The sequence below is a fragment of the Gavialis gangeticus genome, unplaced genomic scaffold (assembly GCF_001723915.1).
Source record: "Gavialis gangeticus isolate Ggan-Ray unplaced genomic scaffold, GavGan_comp1, whole genome shotgun sequence".
NCBI lineage: Eukaryota > Metazoa > Chordata > Crocodylia > Gavialidae > Gavialis > Gavialis gangeticus.
Genome location: NW_017729027.1, coordinates 29,997,052 through 30,018,001, shown reverse-complemented (window position 1 = coordinate 30,018,001; position 20,950 = coordinate 29,997,052). Strand labels below are relative to the sequence as shown.

The following is a 20,950-nucleotide window of genomic DNA, read 5'->3' as shown; positions in this document are numbered from 1 at the left end:
CCTTTTTTTTTTTTTTTTTTTTTTTTTTTTTAGCTAAAGAAAAGTGTAGTGTTTGTTCCATCATATTCCCTCAGTTGCCTGAAACACAGGCCCTCCATTCTTTCAAGCATATCCACTTTCTTTTGTTTTGTGCGCCTCTACCTTAGAGCATATATATGGCTGTCCAACATTGGTTTGTTTGTTTTTTTATGATTTGCAAGCAAATAGGCGTTAGTAAGCATCTCTCTTGCCTCATGCAACAAGTTTGAAGCTCAGGCAGCTAGGAACCAAAAAAGTGGCTGTTATTCAGAGACTCATATGCTATAATTCTTGCTTCTCTCATTACCGCAAAAGGTAATTCTAACCCTGCAATTGCAAATGCAAGTTTTAAATCATCTCTCTTACAGATCACTGGAGTAGCAGCCCCTGAACAGTTTTGTAAGGCTGGACTACAGCACAAAGTGATATCACAAACTGTGGAGAATGGGGCTTCATTAGGCTTCTAAATTCAAATGGATGACACTGAGCTAACACCTGAATATGCTAGAAGAGTTTATAAAACAGCTGAAAGATTTTACACAGAGTTTCCAGAAAAATCTCCTTTCTGTTAAAAAAAAAATAAATCACTCAATGAAAAATTTCAGCCCATCCAATATTATTTTTACCAGATAATTCTGAGCATGTGGAAACAGGGGACTATATACTTAATTATAGCTTTTGCAGTTAGGAAACTATACAGGAGATGCCATTAAAATCTTGACATTTACCTTCATTGCAGTATTCTCACCACTTAGTGGGTAATTAATGGTACTGAGTATAGAAGTAATTAATTATTACTTGTTTATATAACCTTCCACTTCCTATTTAAAATCTGCCCAAAGTGCTTGGGATCCTGCACAATAGAATTTTAAAAGTACAATCTAATAAAAACATAACACATTCAACCCTCTTAAAGCACATTTATGTAGTAGATAGGGGGCAGGTTTTAAAATGGAAATGAAAGGGATTGGCATTCTAGCTAGGTGTTATATTGCCTTCATCACCATAACTTCCAAGCACTTTCCAATATTGCAGTAAGCAAAGGTGACTAACACCTGTTTCATACAGTTCAGTCTCTAGAAGCATAGTGTTTTGTTTTAGTAGGGGTTGGGTTTTGGTGTGCTTTAAATAATACAGTTGTACATGCTGCAGAGGCGGCGAGGCTGAAGAAGTACACCCTTCACTTGGAGCAGCAGGTGGTGAAATGTGTGATGGTTCTCAGGTCATTCCGCTGATCAGCCTCCAAGAAAGCTCTCTTTCACAAATAAGCTTTTTCCTTAGGATAAAAATTCCATTATGCTACAGGACTGAACCTGATGATCACAGTCTCTATCCTAGAGCTTGAGGCTATTTCTTACATATGCTGAACCAGGCCACAGAGTGCCTTGAAGATAAGGTCCAAAGCCTTGAATTTAATATTCACAGGAAGCTGATGCAGACAGTAGAGGCCAGGTTTGATTTGCTCCTGGTAGATCATGTTACTATGGAGGAGCAGTGTCACATTCTGTACCAGCTGAACTTCCCTAAGTGCTAAAGGCTTCAAACCTGGGTATGCTCTAATCCTCTCATTCAGATGAGGACTGATGAACACGTTAATAACCAGGACAAGGATATCATTTGTCAGGCTGGGATGGAGCCTAGCCAATTACAGATAATGGAAAGTGTTACTAATAAATACCATTTAGTGACAGCTTAGAATCAGCAAGGAATTCAGGAACCTTTTTGAGCTAAAGGCCAGTTGTTATAACTAAGGGGAGGGTGGGAAGGAGGGGCTGGGGTAGCAGCCGGGGCAGGCACAAAAACAGCTGTGACTGCAGAAACAGCTGATCATGCCACTGTGATTGGCACCACAGCAACCAGACCTGCCCCAGGTGCTACACAGCTGCACGGGGTGCAGAGCTGCCTGCCTAAGCCCTTACTAAAAACTGAGTTGACCATGTATGTTGTCTTACTATTTCTGTTGGTGACTGCATGTAGAGGTTGAATGTGACCAGAGAAAGAATTCATTCCTCTTAGATTATCAGTGACAGTGCAGATGTCCACCAGGATCCTTTGGCTGCTTTCTTCCGGTCATCCAGGAAAGACTTACACTATTTTAATACAGTTTTTGACTTCCTCTCATGCCACATGACACAATAGTATCTCCTGATTGCAAGTTTGAATGGTGCAGGGGGTCCAGGAGGATGAGAATGGATTCATGTCTGTTTTGTCTATCTACAGTTAGAGATCATCCATCGATATCACTGATTGAGTTCTATGCCATATCTTGGTCTGAATCCAGATTTTCTGAGTTTAGGATATTAGCATAAATTAAATGAGTTTAGTTACTTCTGTATGAGTTTGCTCAGAAACAAGAGGTAGTTGACTAGAACGGTGGAAAACTTCAATGCCCGACCTGTTATTTGGGACAAGATCTGCCTTTGGCTGCATGACCCTGCCCTGCCTACTCTGATCTCTCAGGGTACTGCCCTGTCCTTGATTTTTGACAATAAATATAAGTTTGGGAGGCTTTTTCAGAGTACTAAAGTAAGCATTAGCTACTTCACTCTGCCCTGTTCATCATCAGGCTGCCTTGATACCCATCTTGAGCAAGGCATTGCTCTTACTAGCTTCAGCCACCTCATTCTTATCTTTGCACCAGGACTCCTGTCCCTATGTTGATCTGCCAGGTGCCTGGCCATACATTGATCCTCCAGGCTGTACATATACGAATAAGAAAAGCTCATAACCTCCCCGGCTCCCCCCACCATTATCTCTTTCCTCCCCTTCAACCATGCCTATGCCTCATAATCAGAACATTTAATTTAAAAACAAATAACCCACTTGGGTACATTCAGCAGAGAAAATCCCCACACACCACTGGACCCCCTAGCCCTACTACATGTCACTGAGCTCTGGACCCCCAGTCCTACCTTGTACCACCAGGCTCCTTACCAACCAGCTCACCTGCAGTATTTTATCTGTCTTTAGAGCTTCAGGTTATTCATCCTCTCCAGGGAGCTATTCTCCCTTCAACCCTCAGGGCCAGATTGATTCTCTGGCCCTAGCACCAAGCCTTTACACCTGCCAACTCCACCCCCTTCTGGTCACCTGATCCCTGCTTCTCAGAGCCAGGCACAGGGATTTTGCTATTAATCAATCTACAGGCTTGTGTTTCAGTAGCCTGCCTCTCAGTAGGCAGATTCACAGCCCTGTGGCCAGCTTCTCCTAATCAAGTGGCCCCTGCATAGCTTTGCAGCCAAATCAGCTTTTTTGGTAAGATGTCTTCTACATCTAGTGGCCCCTTAGTTCTGCTTCTTGGCCGTACTCTCAGTCAGGGTTTGAATTACATCCTGACTCTTGGGGGGCAGCAGTCCTGTGGTAGTGGCAGCTGGAAGCCAGAAGGAGCTGCCACCATCACCTGAGGCATGGGGGGGCCCTTTCATCTCTTATGCGGGAGCTCTCATCTCTTATGAGGGGCTTATCCCCCCCTGAGCTCCCCTGTAATTCAAACCCTGCTCTCAGTAGCAGAAGGTACTCATTTGCCCAGTTATCAGCAGCCTGATCAGATCTTTAACCTACTGCCTGAAGCCCAGCCCTTGTAGCCACTCCCTTTTACCAGTTTGCTCCAGGTAAGTGGCCTGAAACTTTCCTGCAGCTTTGGATAGCTTCCTATTTCTTCCACCTGGTCCTCTTAATAGGGGCTTGAGCCCCTGTTACAACTACATGTTTGAAGGAGGAAGAAAAGATCCTTTTCTGAATGATGTATTGACTGTTCTGGATACAAGGGGAATTTTTTATGACTTTTATTACCAGCCAGGAAGAGTATGATTTGAAAGGAATGTAAAAAAAATGGGATCAAGAGCAGTTTGTATTTAAAACACACACACGTGCACAGCAATACTTACCATTAGGAGGGGACAAGAGTTTTTAATGCAGTCCTTGAAAGTGCAGAGGGAAGTCATAGATACAGCAGCTTCTACAGCTTAGAACCCTTCACAAAAGTGAAATTTTTTACTGATTTGAAGGTAATGGTGATAACCCTAAAGGTGTGTGTGTGTAAATACTAGGGAGGTGGTTTTAAACACAACAGCACTCTTAACTTAAAGTCAATCAGCAGTCTTTGAAGCCAACATATAGAATGAAGCATAGGCCATATCTGAGCTATCACAAATAAGTAAGCAATCCTGCTGTTGCATCTTCAACTGGCTGTGAGCCCTATAACATACCATATTTATCTGCATACAACACACATCTTTCCCCACAAAAACAGCTGCTGGAAATCAGAGTGCATGTTATTATCCAGGAAATATGGTAACTGCAGTTTCTGTGGCTTAAGCAACTCTTCATGTTACCCACAGGAGCAGAACAATGAGAAGGCCTAGCTCACTACCTGCTGATATTCAGTTACTTACTGCAGTGAAGATCTTTTTTCTTCATTCTGCCTTTTATAAACAAGATGCATATATTATTCTGGATTGTGCTGTATGCATGAAAATATAGTATTTCAAAATCCAAGTATGTGATACTATTGCAAAGTCATGAAAGAATGTATAAAGGCATAATTCCTAGGTATCCACATATTTGTTCGTTCCTAGGATTATCATCAGACCTCAATACACAGGGAAAAATTTATTTTAATATCATTAATAATAGCTAAAGAAGTACTTTTACAATCCATAAACTTTGCCTTTGTGTCATGCAATTAAAAGGTTATGCCAACTCAACAGTAAACGAAGCCTAAGTAATCAAAGGTTATAAAGCAATGATATTTATTAGCTTTGAGCTGTCATGTTACTCTTTCTGTAATTTTTTTTTAAAATAGCATGGCATTTTCCAACATACAGTCAAAGCCTCTAACAATTCCTGAGGCACCATAAAAACATCTATTTTATAGTACACTGCTGCCCCCTTGCTGAAGACTGTAAAAAGTCTGCATGAGTTCTAGTGTACATAGTGACATAATTTTGAGATGTTATTTATAAATCAAATTTAATTATATTAACTCAAATGAAAGAATGTAGCTAGAAGTATGGCATCACAACATTCAAAAGGTGAAGAGCACTGAAAATTTTGTTTTGTTTTGTCTTGTCTTGTCTTTTCTCATTTCTTTTCTTTTCTTTTTCCCATTCTATCGCAAAATAGACTAAAAGGAGATGTAATACGTGGGTATGAGGTACCTTTATTGTTCATTACACAACAGCAAAATCACTTGTGCAGTTATAACACTCTCATTCAACACACTTCCATTGTAGTCTTTACTAGATGTCTCTATCCATCACAGTGTTGTTTGACAGTTTCTCTAGCATTTTTTCCTTTAGTATATCAAATTTTTACCCTTCATACACCCTCAGTACCATTTTCCCAGTTAAAAACCATAGTTTTCTGAGTATTTTCTCATCTTGAGATTATATTCAAGGCATTCAATAACAATATTTTACAGAATTATGATGATAAACATGTCATAGTACAATTCTGTACCACCCCTTGATATCCTGTTCACTTCAGAAGGATTTTACAAGTTGCACAGCTGCACATAAAATTGTCCATTACATTTTGGTTTCGTGTAAAATGTCTTATATTTAACAAAGAAAACTTGCCTGGAGCATGTGAAGAGAAATGCAGACCTCTGATTGTTTTCCCTGGCTGAAAGCCAGGGTTCTCTTCAAAGGATGATGAAGGAATATTACCTGGGGAGTTGTAAAATCTAAGAACTTAAAGCTAGAGTTTTACATCTTCCCAAGCAATTAAAAATTACCTTAGTACCTTATCACCTTTACTGTAGGTTGTCGGTTCAAATCAAGGCCAAACTGGCAGAACATAAAATTTGTTACAATCTTCTATTTAAAGATCTATGTGAAATGAACAAGGAGGCGCATTCTGCTGCCTATTGTCTAAATCACAACAGATGCTGTCATTGTCGGGTACAGAAGAGAGGTCGCAGTGACAAGTCTGAATTAATCTATAACTTCTAGGACTAGTTTCTAGTTGAGGATGAACAATGTTGGTAGGGCAAGGTACAGGTGACAACACTGCGGTTGGAATTATTAGTCCTATTCTTTGTCAAAAGAAAAATGTGAAGTCTGGCACATTTCAAGAACACTGATTGTACAAAGATTTAGGGCTTCCCTATGTAAGCAAAAGCTAAGGGAATGGGACAATGTTTGAGTGGAAAAAAACTCACAAAGGATACATGCTGGGGTGGGAGGTAATAGCGGCCTGGGAATCTTGTACCCCATCTATCCTTACCAGTGTGACAGCTGCTATGGAGCTGCCACAAACTAAAGCATCAGTTAGGAGAGAGACCGCTTTCTAGTGGGCGAAGCTAAAACGCCAAATATGAAAGTGATCAAACATAATGGAAGTTTAAATGTGGATCTAAACCATGTATCTTGGGCTTATTCCTAATTCCAGTATTAGAAGGGCTTCATCAAATTACTCTTTAAAAGGTATAAATGTAAATGTAGATGCATTTACACCTATGATGTAAAATGTAACATAACACACACCTTTCCACTGTAGGTAAATCATGGAGCATATGGCTTTCAAAAGACGTGCGTATAGTATAATATTGTGTATGTATTTTTCACTAGTTGCTCAACATTTCAATCTGGCGCTACATAGGACTACAAGAATACTTCACTTTTTGGTTTGGCCATTAATTTTTTCCAGATTATTTGGTAAATTGGCATCAATGATTGAAAAAACTTCACCTCAGAATCCCACGTAGCTGACTGGGTAGACTTTTCTGTCCCCTGAGGTGGGAGACATGGATATAAATGCCACTTTGAATCAGGCAGATAGTGAATTTGAAGGCTGATCTCCAACAGATTTACACAAGTGTCCTACTTACTTGACTATGGGATCCAAAGAGAATCCTTTTTTCTTTTTGTAAATGCTGTCTATAGCCTGGCATGAGCTGGGGGTGGGCAGGGTTCAACCTCTAGCCCGTGGGCCAAATGCAGCCTGTGGAATCATGGTATCTGGCCTGTGGGGTGCCCCATGGGTCATAAAGTTTGGCAGTGGGGGAGCAGTGGCTATTAATATGGCCACATTCCCCACTGACACGTTTCCAAACCCCATACCCTGCCTGGTGGGTTGGAGCCAGGCCATGCCTCCTCCCCACCTTGCAGCAGCTGCATCAGGGCCAGGCCATGCTCCCTTCCCCTGTGCAGTTCTGAGCTGGGGCCAAGCCAAATCCCCTTCCCCATGGGGCCCAGTTGGGCCTGGGCTGCCCCCCATCCTCCTCTGTGCAACTGTATGGAGGTCCTACGTGAGCCTGCTGTGAAAGTATTGCACCTGTCCCAAGTACTTGATTAGGACCACCAACTGAATCCTCCCTACAGACAGACTGGGCACTGCCCATCCCACCTGCCAAGCAAAAAGACTGAAGCTGGCCTGGAAAATGTAAATGGTTTGTTTGACATTTGACATTTTTACTTAATGTTTCCTTCAGCCAGTTATTCATAGAAGTCTAATCAAATTCACAAAGAACTGTATGTAAATCAAACTTAGATTTTCAGCTGAATGAACTCATTTTAGGAAAAGGAAAGATTTACTCAGCCTCACACTGAAGTCAATGTCTTTTGGATCTGACATCGGGTGGGAAATTGGATTTCATAAGAACTATAGAAGTTAATCCACTCATAAAAACTAACAGTGTACTCCACAGATATTCATACTGGATAAGTATATAATTGTCTGTAACTTCATAACACAATACCAGAGCCACACCCAATTTGTTCTCTATTGCTTACATTTTAACAGACTCCAATAATCTGCATACCAGTAATATGCAAAGATTGCTTAACTTCACAGCAGCTTTCAGCCTCACTCTCTAGATTGTAACCTAATGGTACTCCAGCAGTCTACTACCTCAGATTTTCTACATATTGACCTTTTGACTACTGTACTCGGTTTTAACTGCTCCAGAAATAGGGAAAAAGAGCTGCCCAAGCGCTATTAGAAGCCTAAAAAATTATAGGTGTTAATGAATTCCACACATGTTAAATGTCAAGGCTTCTAACTGTAGTCACAACAATGACTATTAGATGCCTTGATAATGATGTAGCCAGTCAGGTTAGTAGATGCTAATTCACAGCACTGACAAAGCTGTGCACTTGCTGAGCATCAACTGTTTGCAATAATTTCAGGTAAGTGTCTGTCTGGGTGAAATGTATGTCAGCCCTAAGGCTATGCACTTAAATGCAGTGTGCAGCATTGTTAGTGCCCCTTTATATTCACATAAAAAAGGCTGCCACAAAATGGAGAGGCAAACAGCTGAATCAGCTTCAAAGTGGCTTAAATGCTAAGACTAATATGAAGTGTCTCCCACTAAAGTAAGTGAGAGCTTTAACATTCATTACAAAAGAAGCAAGACAAGGGTTGTAGCATGCATGTTAAGTCAGTACTTCCATAGGCTGCGGAACAGGGTGGGCCACCCGGGCCATGGCCCAACCAGCTTTTAGCATGTTAATTTAGCTAGCTACACAGTTAAAAAAAATAGATATATAGTCTTAACCAGAATGACAATTGTGCATGTGTGGGTTATATAAATTAATGTGCTAAAAGTTGGTCGGGCCATGGCCTAGGTGGCCCAACCCCTTCTGTGGCCTATGGTACCTCCATAGCAAGGGCATGAGATACACTTATGCCGAGGCAACAAAAAATGGTATAGCATTGTATAGTTAAGGACATTATAGAAAGTTTGTGTTTCACTTGAAGCATCTAATATTAGCCACTGTCAAGGAAAAGGATCTGAGCTGTATGCATACCTGCTCCTGAAGTTAGCAGCAGAACCCCCACTGATTCTATTGGTGCAGAAGCAGCCTTTCTTAATCTAACCAGTTAAATTCTGTGTTCCTTCTTGATTTTAGAAGCACATGTCTAAGTGCATGTCTACACCACTTCTGACCATTCCGGGGTGTTCCACTGTGCTCTTTATAGGTATACACACTCACTGCCAGATCATGAGAAAAATGTACCGTACCTACCCTTAGAACCATTCTGTGCATGCACTAGAAACATGCCCCAAATTGAGTGTGACCCTAGCTACATCTACACAAGATGCTACTGAGCAGTCATTACAGTGCATTTATTTAGTACTTGTTTACACAAGTGCTAAATAAATGTGCAGTAACCCAAAGTTACTGCATAGTAGCACCAGCAAACACCTTTCTTTGTGATGCTACTGTGCAGTAGCCTAATACTACTGCACAGTAGTGTCACATCACAGTTTTTGCCATACAACACTATTGCGCAGTAATATTGGACTACTGCACAGGCAGAGTCTCATGTAGATGTGGCCACTAAGCACCTGCCAGAGAGCAGCACATATCAAAGAGCAGTACTAAGCACATACTAAAAAGCAGCATGGACATGCCACACACTTCCTTGCAGTGCTCCCTAGCATGGTTGGAGAGGTATAAACATGAACATTTGTGGGCATGCATTCTTCCACTCAAAAACATATTTAAAGGGTCCTTTCTAAAGTAAAATTTCAAATTTAATTCATTAAAGCAATTTAGGTTTAAGTGAAAGAAGTTGCCATCTACATCATTCTTTCCTATGTCGTCTTAGGTTTAATGATAATTTTTTAGAGTTTGTTGGAAACTGTGAATCTAGTCTAAATTTAAGTCTTGGTATTATATAAAGGAACAGAAGACTGAACGTTTTTTCCACATGTACTCTTGAAGCTGATAAAAAGTCATGCATACCCTTAGCTGCCATAACAGATTACTCACGTGTTAAATTTAAACCTATGGTGAATCATACCTTGGCCATATTCTTTGCCAGCTGCAGTTATTTTGATATGTCTAAGACCTTTTAGGTGTTCATTGTGATTTATGAACCACAGGGAAACATTGATGCATGCTAATACCTGACATGACCAAACTTGGCAGAACGCTAATTACAGGGCACAGCATGACTTCATACCAGAGTACAGCTCTGACAGTAATACCACATATTTAACAGAGATGTAAATCAAGTATGTACACAAAATGGGAGGAGTTAAGGAATGCTTTGTCAATGTTGTGTGTTCCTTATGCAGAACTCTGCAACATCTGAGACGAACTTCACTGCAAATTAACTGTGATCTGGTCCAACTTCTGATAGCCTTATCCATACTGAAAAAGGTTAAAATTAGCTAATTATAGGCCTCACCTTTTGGGCATCACTATTTATGGGTAAATTGAAAGCTTTTCCAGATGAAAGCAGAAATGATTAAATGTAAACACAAGATGGGTGTAAACTTCAGACTTAGATGGGTGTAAATGATTAAATGTAAACTTCAGACTTAGATTAAATGTCAGGGCAAGCTTCCTAAGTGTAAAACCACTTGCAGACATTCCCAACAACCAATCTACAATTACACAGCTTCCTTTAAGTCATGTGATGGTAGATCATGTCCCTTCTTGTGTATATGTTTGCCAGTGCACAAAGCCACACCAGGAATGTGATCTTAGTAAGCTGGGGTAGGGGGAAGAGTAGGCAGGATCTGTGGGTGGCCAACAGGTCCTCCAAGAGGTTTGGTGGGTCTTGGGATGGAAAAGGGTTGGTGGGATCAGGGGGGCTGGCAGATCTATGTGAGGGGGTGTGGATCCATATGTGTGGTTGTCCATCTTGGAGTGGAGGAATTAGAAGGCTAAGAATGACCCAGTCAGGGTTCAGAAGGGTAGGAAAAATGCATCTCCAGGGCTGGGGCAAGCAGCTGGGCTTTCCCAATTGTGGGGCTGCACTCCAAACATATGCATGTTCAGTTAGTCCAGACATGGGTTAACCAGATCTACATAATACATCTCCTTAGATGAACTGAATTAGATTGGGCCAGCCATTTTTTGGCCAATCTAAACTCCCTGAATGTATGTACAGTTCCACATTTAGATCTATCAAATCCTAGTTAAGTTGATGTAAGTGTAACTTCTGCATGTACCCTAAAAGCAGTAAGACAATAGATTGCCTAGGGAAACTGAAATATCTTTCATTGAATGATCTCAAGAAGGGGATCAATAGATATTTGTTTGGGGTGGTTTAGGAGCAGAAAATACTACGTTAGTTCAGAGGGGTGAACCAAATGACCCTTTGGGCCCATTTTCAACCCTATGATTCTATGATTCTGTTTACCATAAGGAATTAATTTCAGGTAACAGCATGAAGCAGGTACAACTAATACTATTGCCTTTGTAAAAATTTGCTGATGACCTGTTCATAAGAAGTTAACTCCTTTTAGGGAAAAGGTATCTTCTGTGTTCTTAAATAGTTTAAGATTAGCAAAGGTTGTGCCTTATTTCTCATATATAAACACATCTCATTACATTTCTGAAGAATTCAATATTTCATATCTGTCTCACTCTTTGGCTTCAGCCTGTATTTCTGAACCTTGTGTTTCCAAACAAGGGGGAAAAAGCATAATAAACTAAACACATTGAATCATGTTGAATCATTTCATATGTAGAGCCTCTCTTCTCCACCCCTCTCCCCCATAATAGCTTATGCTATTGTGGTCCTCTTAGAAAATCCTTAGTGTACAGATATTAGATAAGATGTGCTATAACAGCTACTTTGGGTTTGTAAATAATATTTTCCATTAACTGACTTCCACTACAAGTTGGGAATTCAGTGGTAAAAGTAATGAGCTTCAACTTACTGTGTGTGTGTGTGCGTGCATGTTTAATATTGTGGCAGGGAAGCTATATAAAGTTATATTCATTATAGCCTGTCTCTTGGAAATTTTAAATGTGGCCAACAAGCACAATGTATTGTAAATAAATGTAACTGTGAAATCCAATACAAAGACCAACTACATAACAACCATAAAAACAAAATTACTGTATTCACTCAAATACAAGATGAGTTTTTTCCCCAAGTGGCATGAGGGGGAAAAAGCCCCACATCTTATATTCTCATACTACAAAATCTCACTAAATACATTTTTTATCATTGCCAAAAGCAGTATGTGCTCAGTAATGGAAACCAGTTTTGAAGTTGATTAAATACTGAGCCAATACTGAGCATGACTGTAAAACACATGGGCCACACTGGGCAAACATACTTGTGGGAACTGATTGCAAGAATAGGTTAGTGTAGCCCATCTAAATAAGACATACGGTCATGCCCATTAAGTGCAGTCCCCCGCACCACTGACTCTGGTGACATTGTATATGATTCAACCAGAATCCCTCTGTCACCCTTCTCCCTCAGCTGGGGCATATGATTAGCATGGCCTTACCCTCCCTGAGGTGAAGCTGGACCTGGCTGCCCTGTGTCTCATCTGCATATAAATTGCCTTTGTCTTTGGATTAATATCATGCATAATTTGTATTACATATAAGTAGGTGTCAAAGTGCTGCTCAACTGTGTGTTTATGGAGTATCTGTGCTAAAACTTGTAGCAGTTTCAAAAACAGGTAATATACATCAATTCTGGATAAACTAAGTGCACAGACACTCTATGACAATTGCTATATCCATGTTTAATTTCAAGGTTATTGTTTTCAAATTTGCTCCTCATGTCCATGTGCTCAGGGAAAGTAGTCTGACAGTAAGGAGGGTGGAAGGTCCTGCCAGGGGAAAGTTTGGGGCAGAAGCAGAGAGCAAAAGGGCTACCTGGCCCTCCAGATTTGTTTTCCCTGCTATAGGAGTGGGAGGGAGAAAAACTCAAGGCAAACCTCCAAAAATTAGTTTCTATACCTGGAAAATGATAACAAATTTATTAATTTCCATATATAGAATCTAATTACTGGGGGGTTGTTTTATAAACAGGGCCATCTTCTATTTGAGTAAATACAGTAGTGAAAAACATAGTAAGTTAATGTGATATAATTGCATGGCATCCTACTGGTGCTGAACAACCAGAGCTCGTTACAAGAAACCAAAATCATTCCTCCAGCGGTATCTTTGGTGTATGGCAGTATGAAAAATCTGTCACATTGTACATGTGTTATGTAATTATGGACTTACCAAATTTGCAAATTCACAGTTTTCAAGGAAACTGCAAATTTGGTCAGTCTCTGAAAAAGTGCAGGGACCACGAAAAGGCACAAAATCAGTGAGTGAGTGGGGGGAAAAGAAAACAAAAAAGGAAGCAGTAAAGCAGAAAATAGTGGGAAGCCCTGGAGCCCTGAAGCACAGGAAGAAGGAAGGATGGAGAAGAGGGAGCAAATTGGAGGCTGGGTCCCTGATGTAGGCTCAGTCCAGGAACCAGTTGGCTGGCTCATGAGCAAAGAAGCCAAACCACCATGTTTTTTTTTTACTTTTTTTTCCATTGCATTGCATTGCAAATGCTTAGCCCAGTACTGCCTGCCTGCCTACCTGCTGTGGCAAGGAGCTGCCTCCCCTCCTACTGTGTGGTCAAGCCCATGGAAACCATTAACTCCATCCTAAACTGCTTGTTAAAGCATCAACTGATGGTTTCCACAGGCATTATCTTGTGATCAGGCCCATGGAAGCCATCAGTTGATGCATTATTTAGCAGTCTAGGATGCAGTTGATGGCTTCCACGGGTTTGATTAAGCCTGCAGAAGCCAACTGCATCCTAGACTGTTTGTTAACACAGCAATTAATGGCTTCCCTGCGCCTGATCAAAGAATTAAGCCCATGGAAGCCATTAACTGACACTTTAGCAAGCAGTCTAGGAATGGGGTTAATGGCTTCCACAGGCTTGATCAAGCCCACAGATACCGCTAACTGCATCTTAGGCTGCTTAATAAAACAACAATTAATGGCTTCCATGGGTTTAACCCCCTGACCAGGCCTGTGGAAGCCATTAATTGCCACATTAACAAGCCCCAGTTTAGGACCATCTGTCAATCTCTGGTGAGGGGCAGGACTTCCAGGGCCTCTCGGCCAATCAGAAGTGTGTGAGGGTCCACCATGCTTCACCATGAAATGGTGCCTGACACTGTGCTGGACCACAAAATCAAGAGGGAGCTGCCCCAAATTTGGCAGGTGCATAGTAATGATTTGAGGAATCTATGTGAAATATATGACTTATGGTGGTGTTATGAAATCGTTGCTACGAAATTGCTGTACAGGCATGGAATCTGGCATTTACTGATAGACGGTATCACATCTCTGCCAAACCAGGAGCAATGGAGAATTGTTAACCTTAATAAGCATGCTCTCACTGAACAAAGGTGGTTAAGGAGCTTGCCTGAGTGGAGAAACAACTTTGACAAAAGTTTTCTGCAGAACGCTGGTGAATTTGAGAGTGGAAAACTACCAGAAGCAGAACAAACAAATCAGGTATTAGTATTAGTGGGGGTATGTAGCTCTCAGACCCCACAGGACATGGTAGGATAAGAAGCAAAAAAAAGAGGAGTAGTTTACATAGTCCAGTATGAGAAATGGGAATTCTGCTTACTGATAAGCTAATGCCAAAACAAGCTGACTTGTAGCTGGGAAGGGCAGGGGGGAAGGAGGAGAGAGAGAGAGAGAAGCTCCATACTGCCAAAATGTTCTGGAATAGTGAGGGAAAAGAGGCAAAGAAATACATGTACAGCTTTTTATTTTTTACTTGATTTTTATATTTCTCAGATTTAAAAGATAATTTCTCATATGCCGTATTTACTCAAATTCAAGATAAAGTATTTTTACACATCCAACATAAAGGGTGGGGGAGTGCAGGAGAGACTTTGCAACAACAGGAGAGCTGCTGCAGCTATAGCCCCAGCCCCTGCTCTAACTCAGGGCCAGGGCCAGGGCTCCAGCTGGACCTGCCACCTCTGGTGTTGCCTGGCCAGTCTCAGGGCCACTGTGTGCTCCACACCCCAGACTGGAGCTAGAGGCAGAGCCAGAGCTCTCACATAGAGTAAGTGGGTGGTGGGGGGAAGGGCTGGAGGTGGGGGGGGAAAGTGGCAGGATAGTAGTTGAGGGAGCCAGGAGACAGGAGGCAGGCTACCTGCACCCCACACTGCTGCTTTCTCTGCTGCTTGGCCCCTGTCACTACTTTCCCTGCTGCAGCAGTTTTGGGGGGAGGGGTGTAAATTTTAGATGATCCTCCAATAATTAGATTCTATACATGAATAATTATAACAAATTTATCATTTTCCATGTATAGCATTTAATTACTAGGAGGTCATCTCTAAATTCAAATTTATCTTGGATTCAGATAAATATGGCATAACCTAAGAATCCTATGCAAAGTCTATGTGCACAACATGCTATACCTGTCTAATGCTCTGGAAGAGTTAACACATGAATGCAGACCACTGAAGTAGAGTTCTGAGAATGGGTGTATATAAGGTACTGGGGAGTTGGCAAAGGTTAGTATTTCTTCAAGGGCTGAGGCACCCCACCTTAGACAGAGGATACTTAAAAGCAGATGCATCCATTGGATGGGGACCCAAAACAACAGCCTGGCTACATGTTGAATTAGTATACAGCCAGCAGGAGCTGTAATATAGGTGGGACAACAAAAATGTATACCAAATCAATGTAATTGATAAATCTGCCAATAAAGAGATACTGATACTGCACAATAGGAACTGTCAAATACAATGCTTTTGAAGGAAAGGAGGAGAGGATCACCCAAGAAATTCAAGGCATGTATATGTGTTACTGCTACCCTGGAGTTTTGGTCTTGGTGATATCCTGTGAAAACCAATGCTCCATTCTGCTACCTATATAGCAAGGAATAATCACCACCTACTAGATAAGAAAAGAGAAAAGAAAACAACTTGAATTATTTATAAATATTTACTAATTTCTAAGTATTTTTCTATATATCTTTAGGTATCTGCACAGTGCTACTACAAGTTTAATTCTTTCCAACAGTTGAGAGAGGAAGTTTTGTTTCATTTTAAATAAAATATTCTAAATATTTTTTCCTTTCAGCATCTATTTCTTCAGTTTCCAACTCGTAACGTTTCATGGTGACAAAATATCGGATAAAGGTATCACCCAGTGCCTCCCTAATGCATAAATCTTCCTCAAGGGCAGCAAGAGCATCTTCTAGTTTCAGAGGGATTGCCAAAGCTTTCAAATGAGAAGTATTCTGTTTCTCTTCTGACACATCTTGGATGCTAAGTTTTCTCTTTATTCCATCCAGGCCTGCAGCAACAGTTGCAGCAAGTACCAGGTAGGGATTTGCCGTAGCTGAACCTAGTTTGTTTTCTATCTGAATGCCTTTTCCACCATGACATTTGATGTTAAAGGAACTGCTGTTGTCATTGTATGCCCATTTTGCATTCACAGTCTCTTTTGAATCCTTACTATATTTAGAATAACGCTTACGGCAGCTGACAGCAGGAGCCAGCAAGCAGCTGAGAGCTGCTGAATGCAACAAGAGTCCTGCGAGCCAATACTTTCCAATATCACTGAGCTCCCGAGTTCCAAAGCTACCTGAAAAGTAATTCTTCTGACCATTGATGTCCCATAGACTATGAGCCAAAATCCCTGAATTGTAGAATCCTATCTCTGAAAAAAAGCTTGCAATGTAGTTGTATTTCTTTGCAACTTCTTTAATGCCTGTTCTGAAGGCAAAGGCACTGTCTGCAGCCTCAATGCCAAACTCTGGATGAAAAGAGATTTCCATCTGCCCAGGACCAGTAGAAGAAGAAAAGCTCTCAATGTTGACACCAATGTAATACATTCCTTCAATGAGTTCCTGAACGAAAGTCTGATCCTGGTTATTTAGTAAAGTTGCTGCAGGAAAAGATATTGTCTTTGAATTTATAACCTCAGCAATGCCATAAATACAAAATTCATAAGTGAAGGCAGAGTACAGTGAAAAGCCATAGTCTTGAAGTTGGCTCAGCTGTTGTTTGGCAATGTACCTAGGTGAGGTTGATACAGGTTTGCCTAGTACAGTAAAGGGATCACAGATTACTCTAGCAGTTTGTTCAGTCCATGGTAAAACTCTAAATGTTGATAAATCAGGGCTCAGGATTATGTCACGATGAAAACTAGTTGAACTTATATAGCCCACTTCATTGTCCTTAGGATTCAGGGTCAGTTCAAGATAACCTCTAGGCATGGAAACACCATGGGTTGCTTTTTCCTAAACAGAGGGGTTAGGAATGGATAAATGAGTCTCTCACAGTTGAATTATATGTCATAATAGTAACAATAATAATTTACAAATATATGCAAATTTTGAGTAAGCATTCTAGTGTTTGCCCATAGGACCTTTCCTCTCAAGACATTAGGAAGAGCGCTACAAAATCTTTATAGTATTAACTCCATTAAAATGCAGTCATCTTTGAGGTGGAGACCAGCAACCAGCTGAAAGGCGGAAAGTTTTGAGCAGGAATGCCATGCAAAACTCACCCTTAATATCACTAACTGAAAAGGTGGTAGGCTCTGGCTTTCTATTGTCTTTACCCCTATGGAATCACTTAAAACTGCAAATTGAGTGAATTAGGGATAAAGGCAACAAGAAAGGACATTAAAAATAGATTTTTTTTTAACCAAATAATCATTACCAACACTGGCAAATGATTTCAAGCTCCATGCTGTGGTTATTCTTAAAACATTTTTTTCCTTTTCCATTAATTAGCTGATCTTACCTCAGTATTCACAGAATTCTCCTACAAAATCCCTATACAATGCTTTTAGTCCATTGCCGACACCATGCCATGCAAGAAATACCATAGCAAGTTTATCTAATTCTAAATGCAATATTGATTAGTTGTTGAGGGTAACAACTATTCTGCTCCATTCATTAAAAGCTATATTATTTCTCTGAAATTTATTTTTAAATATGTTTTTAAGATACCTTTGAATTTATACTCTCATGCAAAGCACTGTTTTTGGGGTGCTATATAACATAGAAAGATGACTTTGAATAAGCTGAGAATGGCACTTGCAATTTGAGGTAATGCTTGAAGAAGTGCAATTACCCCATCACCTCACGCACAACAAATTGACTGAAAAAAGTTTATTCCTGATAATGTCCAAATGACATCTGTTAGAGTAGATTGTATATAAATGCCAGAGATAAAAGGTGTAGCAAAATATAAGTGCAAAATAATGAAAAAACAGCTTAAGCTTCAAAAGAGGCCTGAAATAAAAGTGCTCAGCTTCCTGTCATGTCAGTATCTTTTTTGTGATCACTCAGTAAAGCAGGAAATATTCATAGTGGTAGTAAAGTAAAAATACAGCATAAGCCACCCACATTAAATATCATAAGCAATATATTAAAAAAGAAGGCAGGTCAGGTATCCACACAAAAGCTATGCATTGTTTTGTAATTTGACTTATTTTTCTGGATCATCAATACAACAGGTATTTTTTATTAAGCCATCATGCTATTCTCTATGCTACTTTCTTATTGGATTTGATTGCTGAAAAGAGAATTCTTCACACCCAAAGTGATTTCCATCAAATCATTTTTGTTTCTTCTAGCATTTACTCTTGAGTCCTCTCCTGCAATATAATGATGTCAAATGAAACAGTCTTTTTAATTGTAGTGAAAGTGAAAAAGATAATTCAGTGGCAGGAGATTGCTGGGAAAAGAGAGAACTGAAATTGCCAACCTTATTTAATTAGATTTGTTTTTCTTCAGGGCAGAGGAATGAATGATTTGGGGTGATGAGAGAAGCCCAGATCTCTGGGGAACATTAATGAGTGGAGAAACATAGGATTTTTTGTAAGCTTAAATTGCTGCCTGCATTATGAAGAAACATATATTAGCAATAAAAGCTGGACCATGAAATTCCAAAGTGCAACTAGAAGCATAAAAACTTACATGAAAAAATCGAGAAGGAATATTCTTGGATCTTGACACCCCGTGAAGGTCTGTCGCTTCAAATCTGATGAATTGTATGCTGTCTCTGGCCATCTGTTGTTTAATATGTTCAAGCTGAGAGACTAGGTGAAGAGGAGTTTGGTTTCCAGGGCTGCTTATATCAGGGTCTCTACTAGGCTCTTTAAAATGAACAGGAGGCTTCACGTCAGACAAATCTCTGAGTACTCTCACAACCATCTACTGTACTAAAAAGTGCAATAGTGACAAAATTGAATAACTACTAACCCCTTACCAGAAAGTTTTAATATGACTTTGTTACTGGAAAAATAGTGGGAAGATTTGGAACTAATTTGCAAATATTTTTGTAAATGGTTAGGCCATTTTTGTCCTTGAGGGCCACTACACCCATAATAATTTCCCACAAGTATTTTACAAAATTACTTAGATGATTTGTGTATGTAATAAATATGAAGGTAGTATAACAGAAAAGAAGATTTCCCAGAGAGAACCCTGTTAACTTAGATGAGGGGATTTTCGAGGACACAAAGGGCCATTAGGAACATGAGCAGTAAGCTCCTTCTAGCCTGATTGTATGTCAGCCTACATCTATATGCCGTCTGATTGGTTGGGAAGAGCAGCAAGTCCTCTATTTAAACATACCAGACCAAAGGATACTTTACTTATCTATTTCCTTTTCTTGCAGTGGCAGGACATTAACAGTGCTGTTTTCCTCCTGCTTTACCCATTGCAAGTTAGGGTGACTGATGTTTTGAGCCTCTTATGGAAGTGTTGTTCATAAAGTTTCTAACAACAGTTAGAAAAAAAGTTTGTCTAAGATGGCTTAAATAGGAACAATGTATCCCTACTGAGCAGAGGCTTAGACTGAAATACGGTTTGTGGCACCGCAAACCCGTTTGTGGCACCACACGCTGCACGTGTCGCATATGCACATGTTTGCTGTACTGCTAATTTGCAGCGTGGTGGGGGTTTTTTACACTGGGAGCTCCCAGTGTCAAAAAAAATATGCCACAAAAAAGCAGGGCAGTACATGTGGCTACAGTATGTGCCACCTTAAACCTGAGCCTGGCCAGCCAGAGCTGCTCTCCAGCTGCCAGTCAGGCTCCATGCACCTGGATTACTGCTGCTGCAGCCATGGGAGGCCCCCAGGACTCCAGCCCAGGTGCTGGTCCCAGCCTCCCCTACCCCACCAGGGGCAACTTGCCATGCACCAAAGCACACATGCAGGGACACTCCCCAGAGACAAGTAGCAGCAGCACAACTATGTGCTGCTGCTATTTGTCCCCGGGGAAATGCACATTCCCACTCATGGAAACATGCCCGTGAAGTCCCTTTCAGCCCTACTTTGCTATGATTTGATGTTTCTATGATTCTGTAAGGTCAAACACTCCTGAGGGTGGTTGCTGCCTTCCTGCCTGTTCTTGGCTACTGTTTTTGACTATAGAAAACTGCTGTAATGGAGTGAAAAATCTGGGCTGGTAGCTCACACTCACAGATTTCCTGAACCTTGTCCCCTGACTTCTAGTTCTACTCTCAATATTAATGTTTATAGTGCATGTATTTTAGTCTAATTGAGGAAAGAAACTGAGGCATAAGGTCTCGATAACATTAGAAAAACATCTGACTTTTAACATCCACCCCAACTTCCCCACATTGCCTGAGATAGCAAGAACAGCAAACACTTTCACCACCACAGATTGCTGTAAGCTTCTGAAAACCTTTCAATCAATTTCTATCAGTTTCTGATGGAAAAGCAGCAAGTAAAAGCTCACAGAAATTTTGAGGGCATAGTGTGGTTAAAATTAAGAGAAAGGAGATAAATGTTTCTCTTGGGGTGCAGTGGGTACAGGAGAAAGAATGTAGGTGGCTGAAGAAAAATAAAAAATAAGGAAGTAATGGAGGGAAAATCACGAAAACAATACATTTTTTCCCACTGATGATTTCTTGGTATTTCACCTGTTTTCATAGTTATAATTTCATAGTTGGCAGGGTTGGAAGGGACCTGAGCAGATCATCAAGTCCGACCCCCTGCCATGGCAGGAAAGAGTACTGGGGTCAAACGACCCCAGCAAGGTGTACATCTAGCCTCCTCTTAAAGACCCCCAGGGTAGGAGTCAGCACCACTTTGCTTGGAAGTTGGTTCCAGATCCTAGCCACCCTGACCGTGAAGTAGTGCCTCCTGATATCTAGCCTAAATCTACCCTCTGCCAGCTTGTGACCATTATTCCTGGTCACTCCTGGCAGTGCT

The 20,950-nt window shown here is 40.7% G+C and overlaps 1 protein-coding gene across 1 annotated transcript in view; it reads right to left on the bottom strand.

The window, feature by feature from the left end:
- Nucleotides 1-15,795: 15,795 nt before the first annotated feature.
- The window catches only part of LGSN (lengsin, lens protein with glutamine synthetase domain), a 43,273-nt gene continuing 38,118 nt past the window's right edge, over nt 15,796-20,950 (bottom strand). The window contains exons 3-4 of the mRNA XM_019520337.1: nt 18,685-18,863; nt 15,796-16,995 (exon numbers count right to left, since the gene is read on the bottom strand). Of these exons, the coding sequence (XP_019375882.1) occupies nt 15,796-16,995; nt 18,685-18,863 (1,379 nt within the window). The remainder of the gene's footprint in view (nt 16,996-18,684; nt 18,864-20,950) is intronic.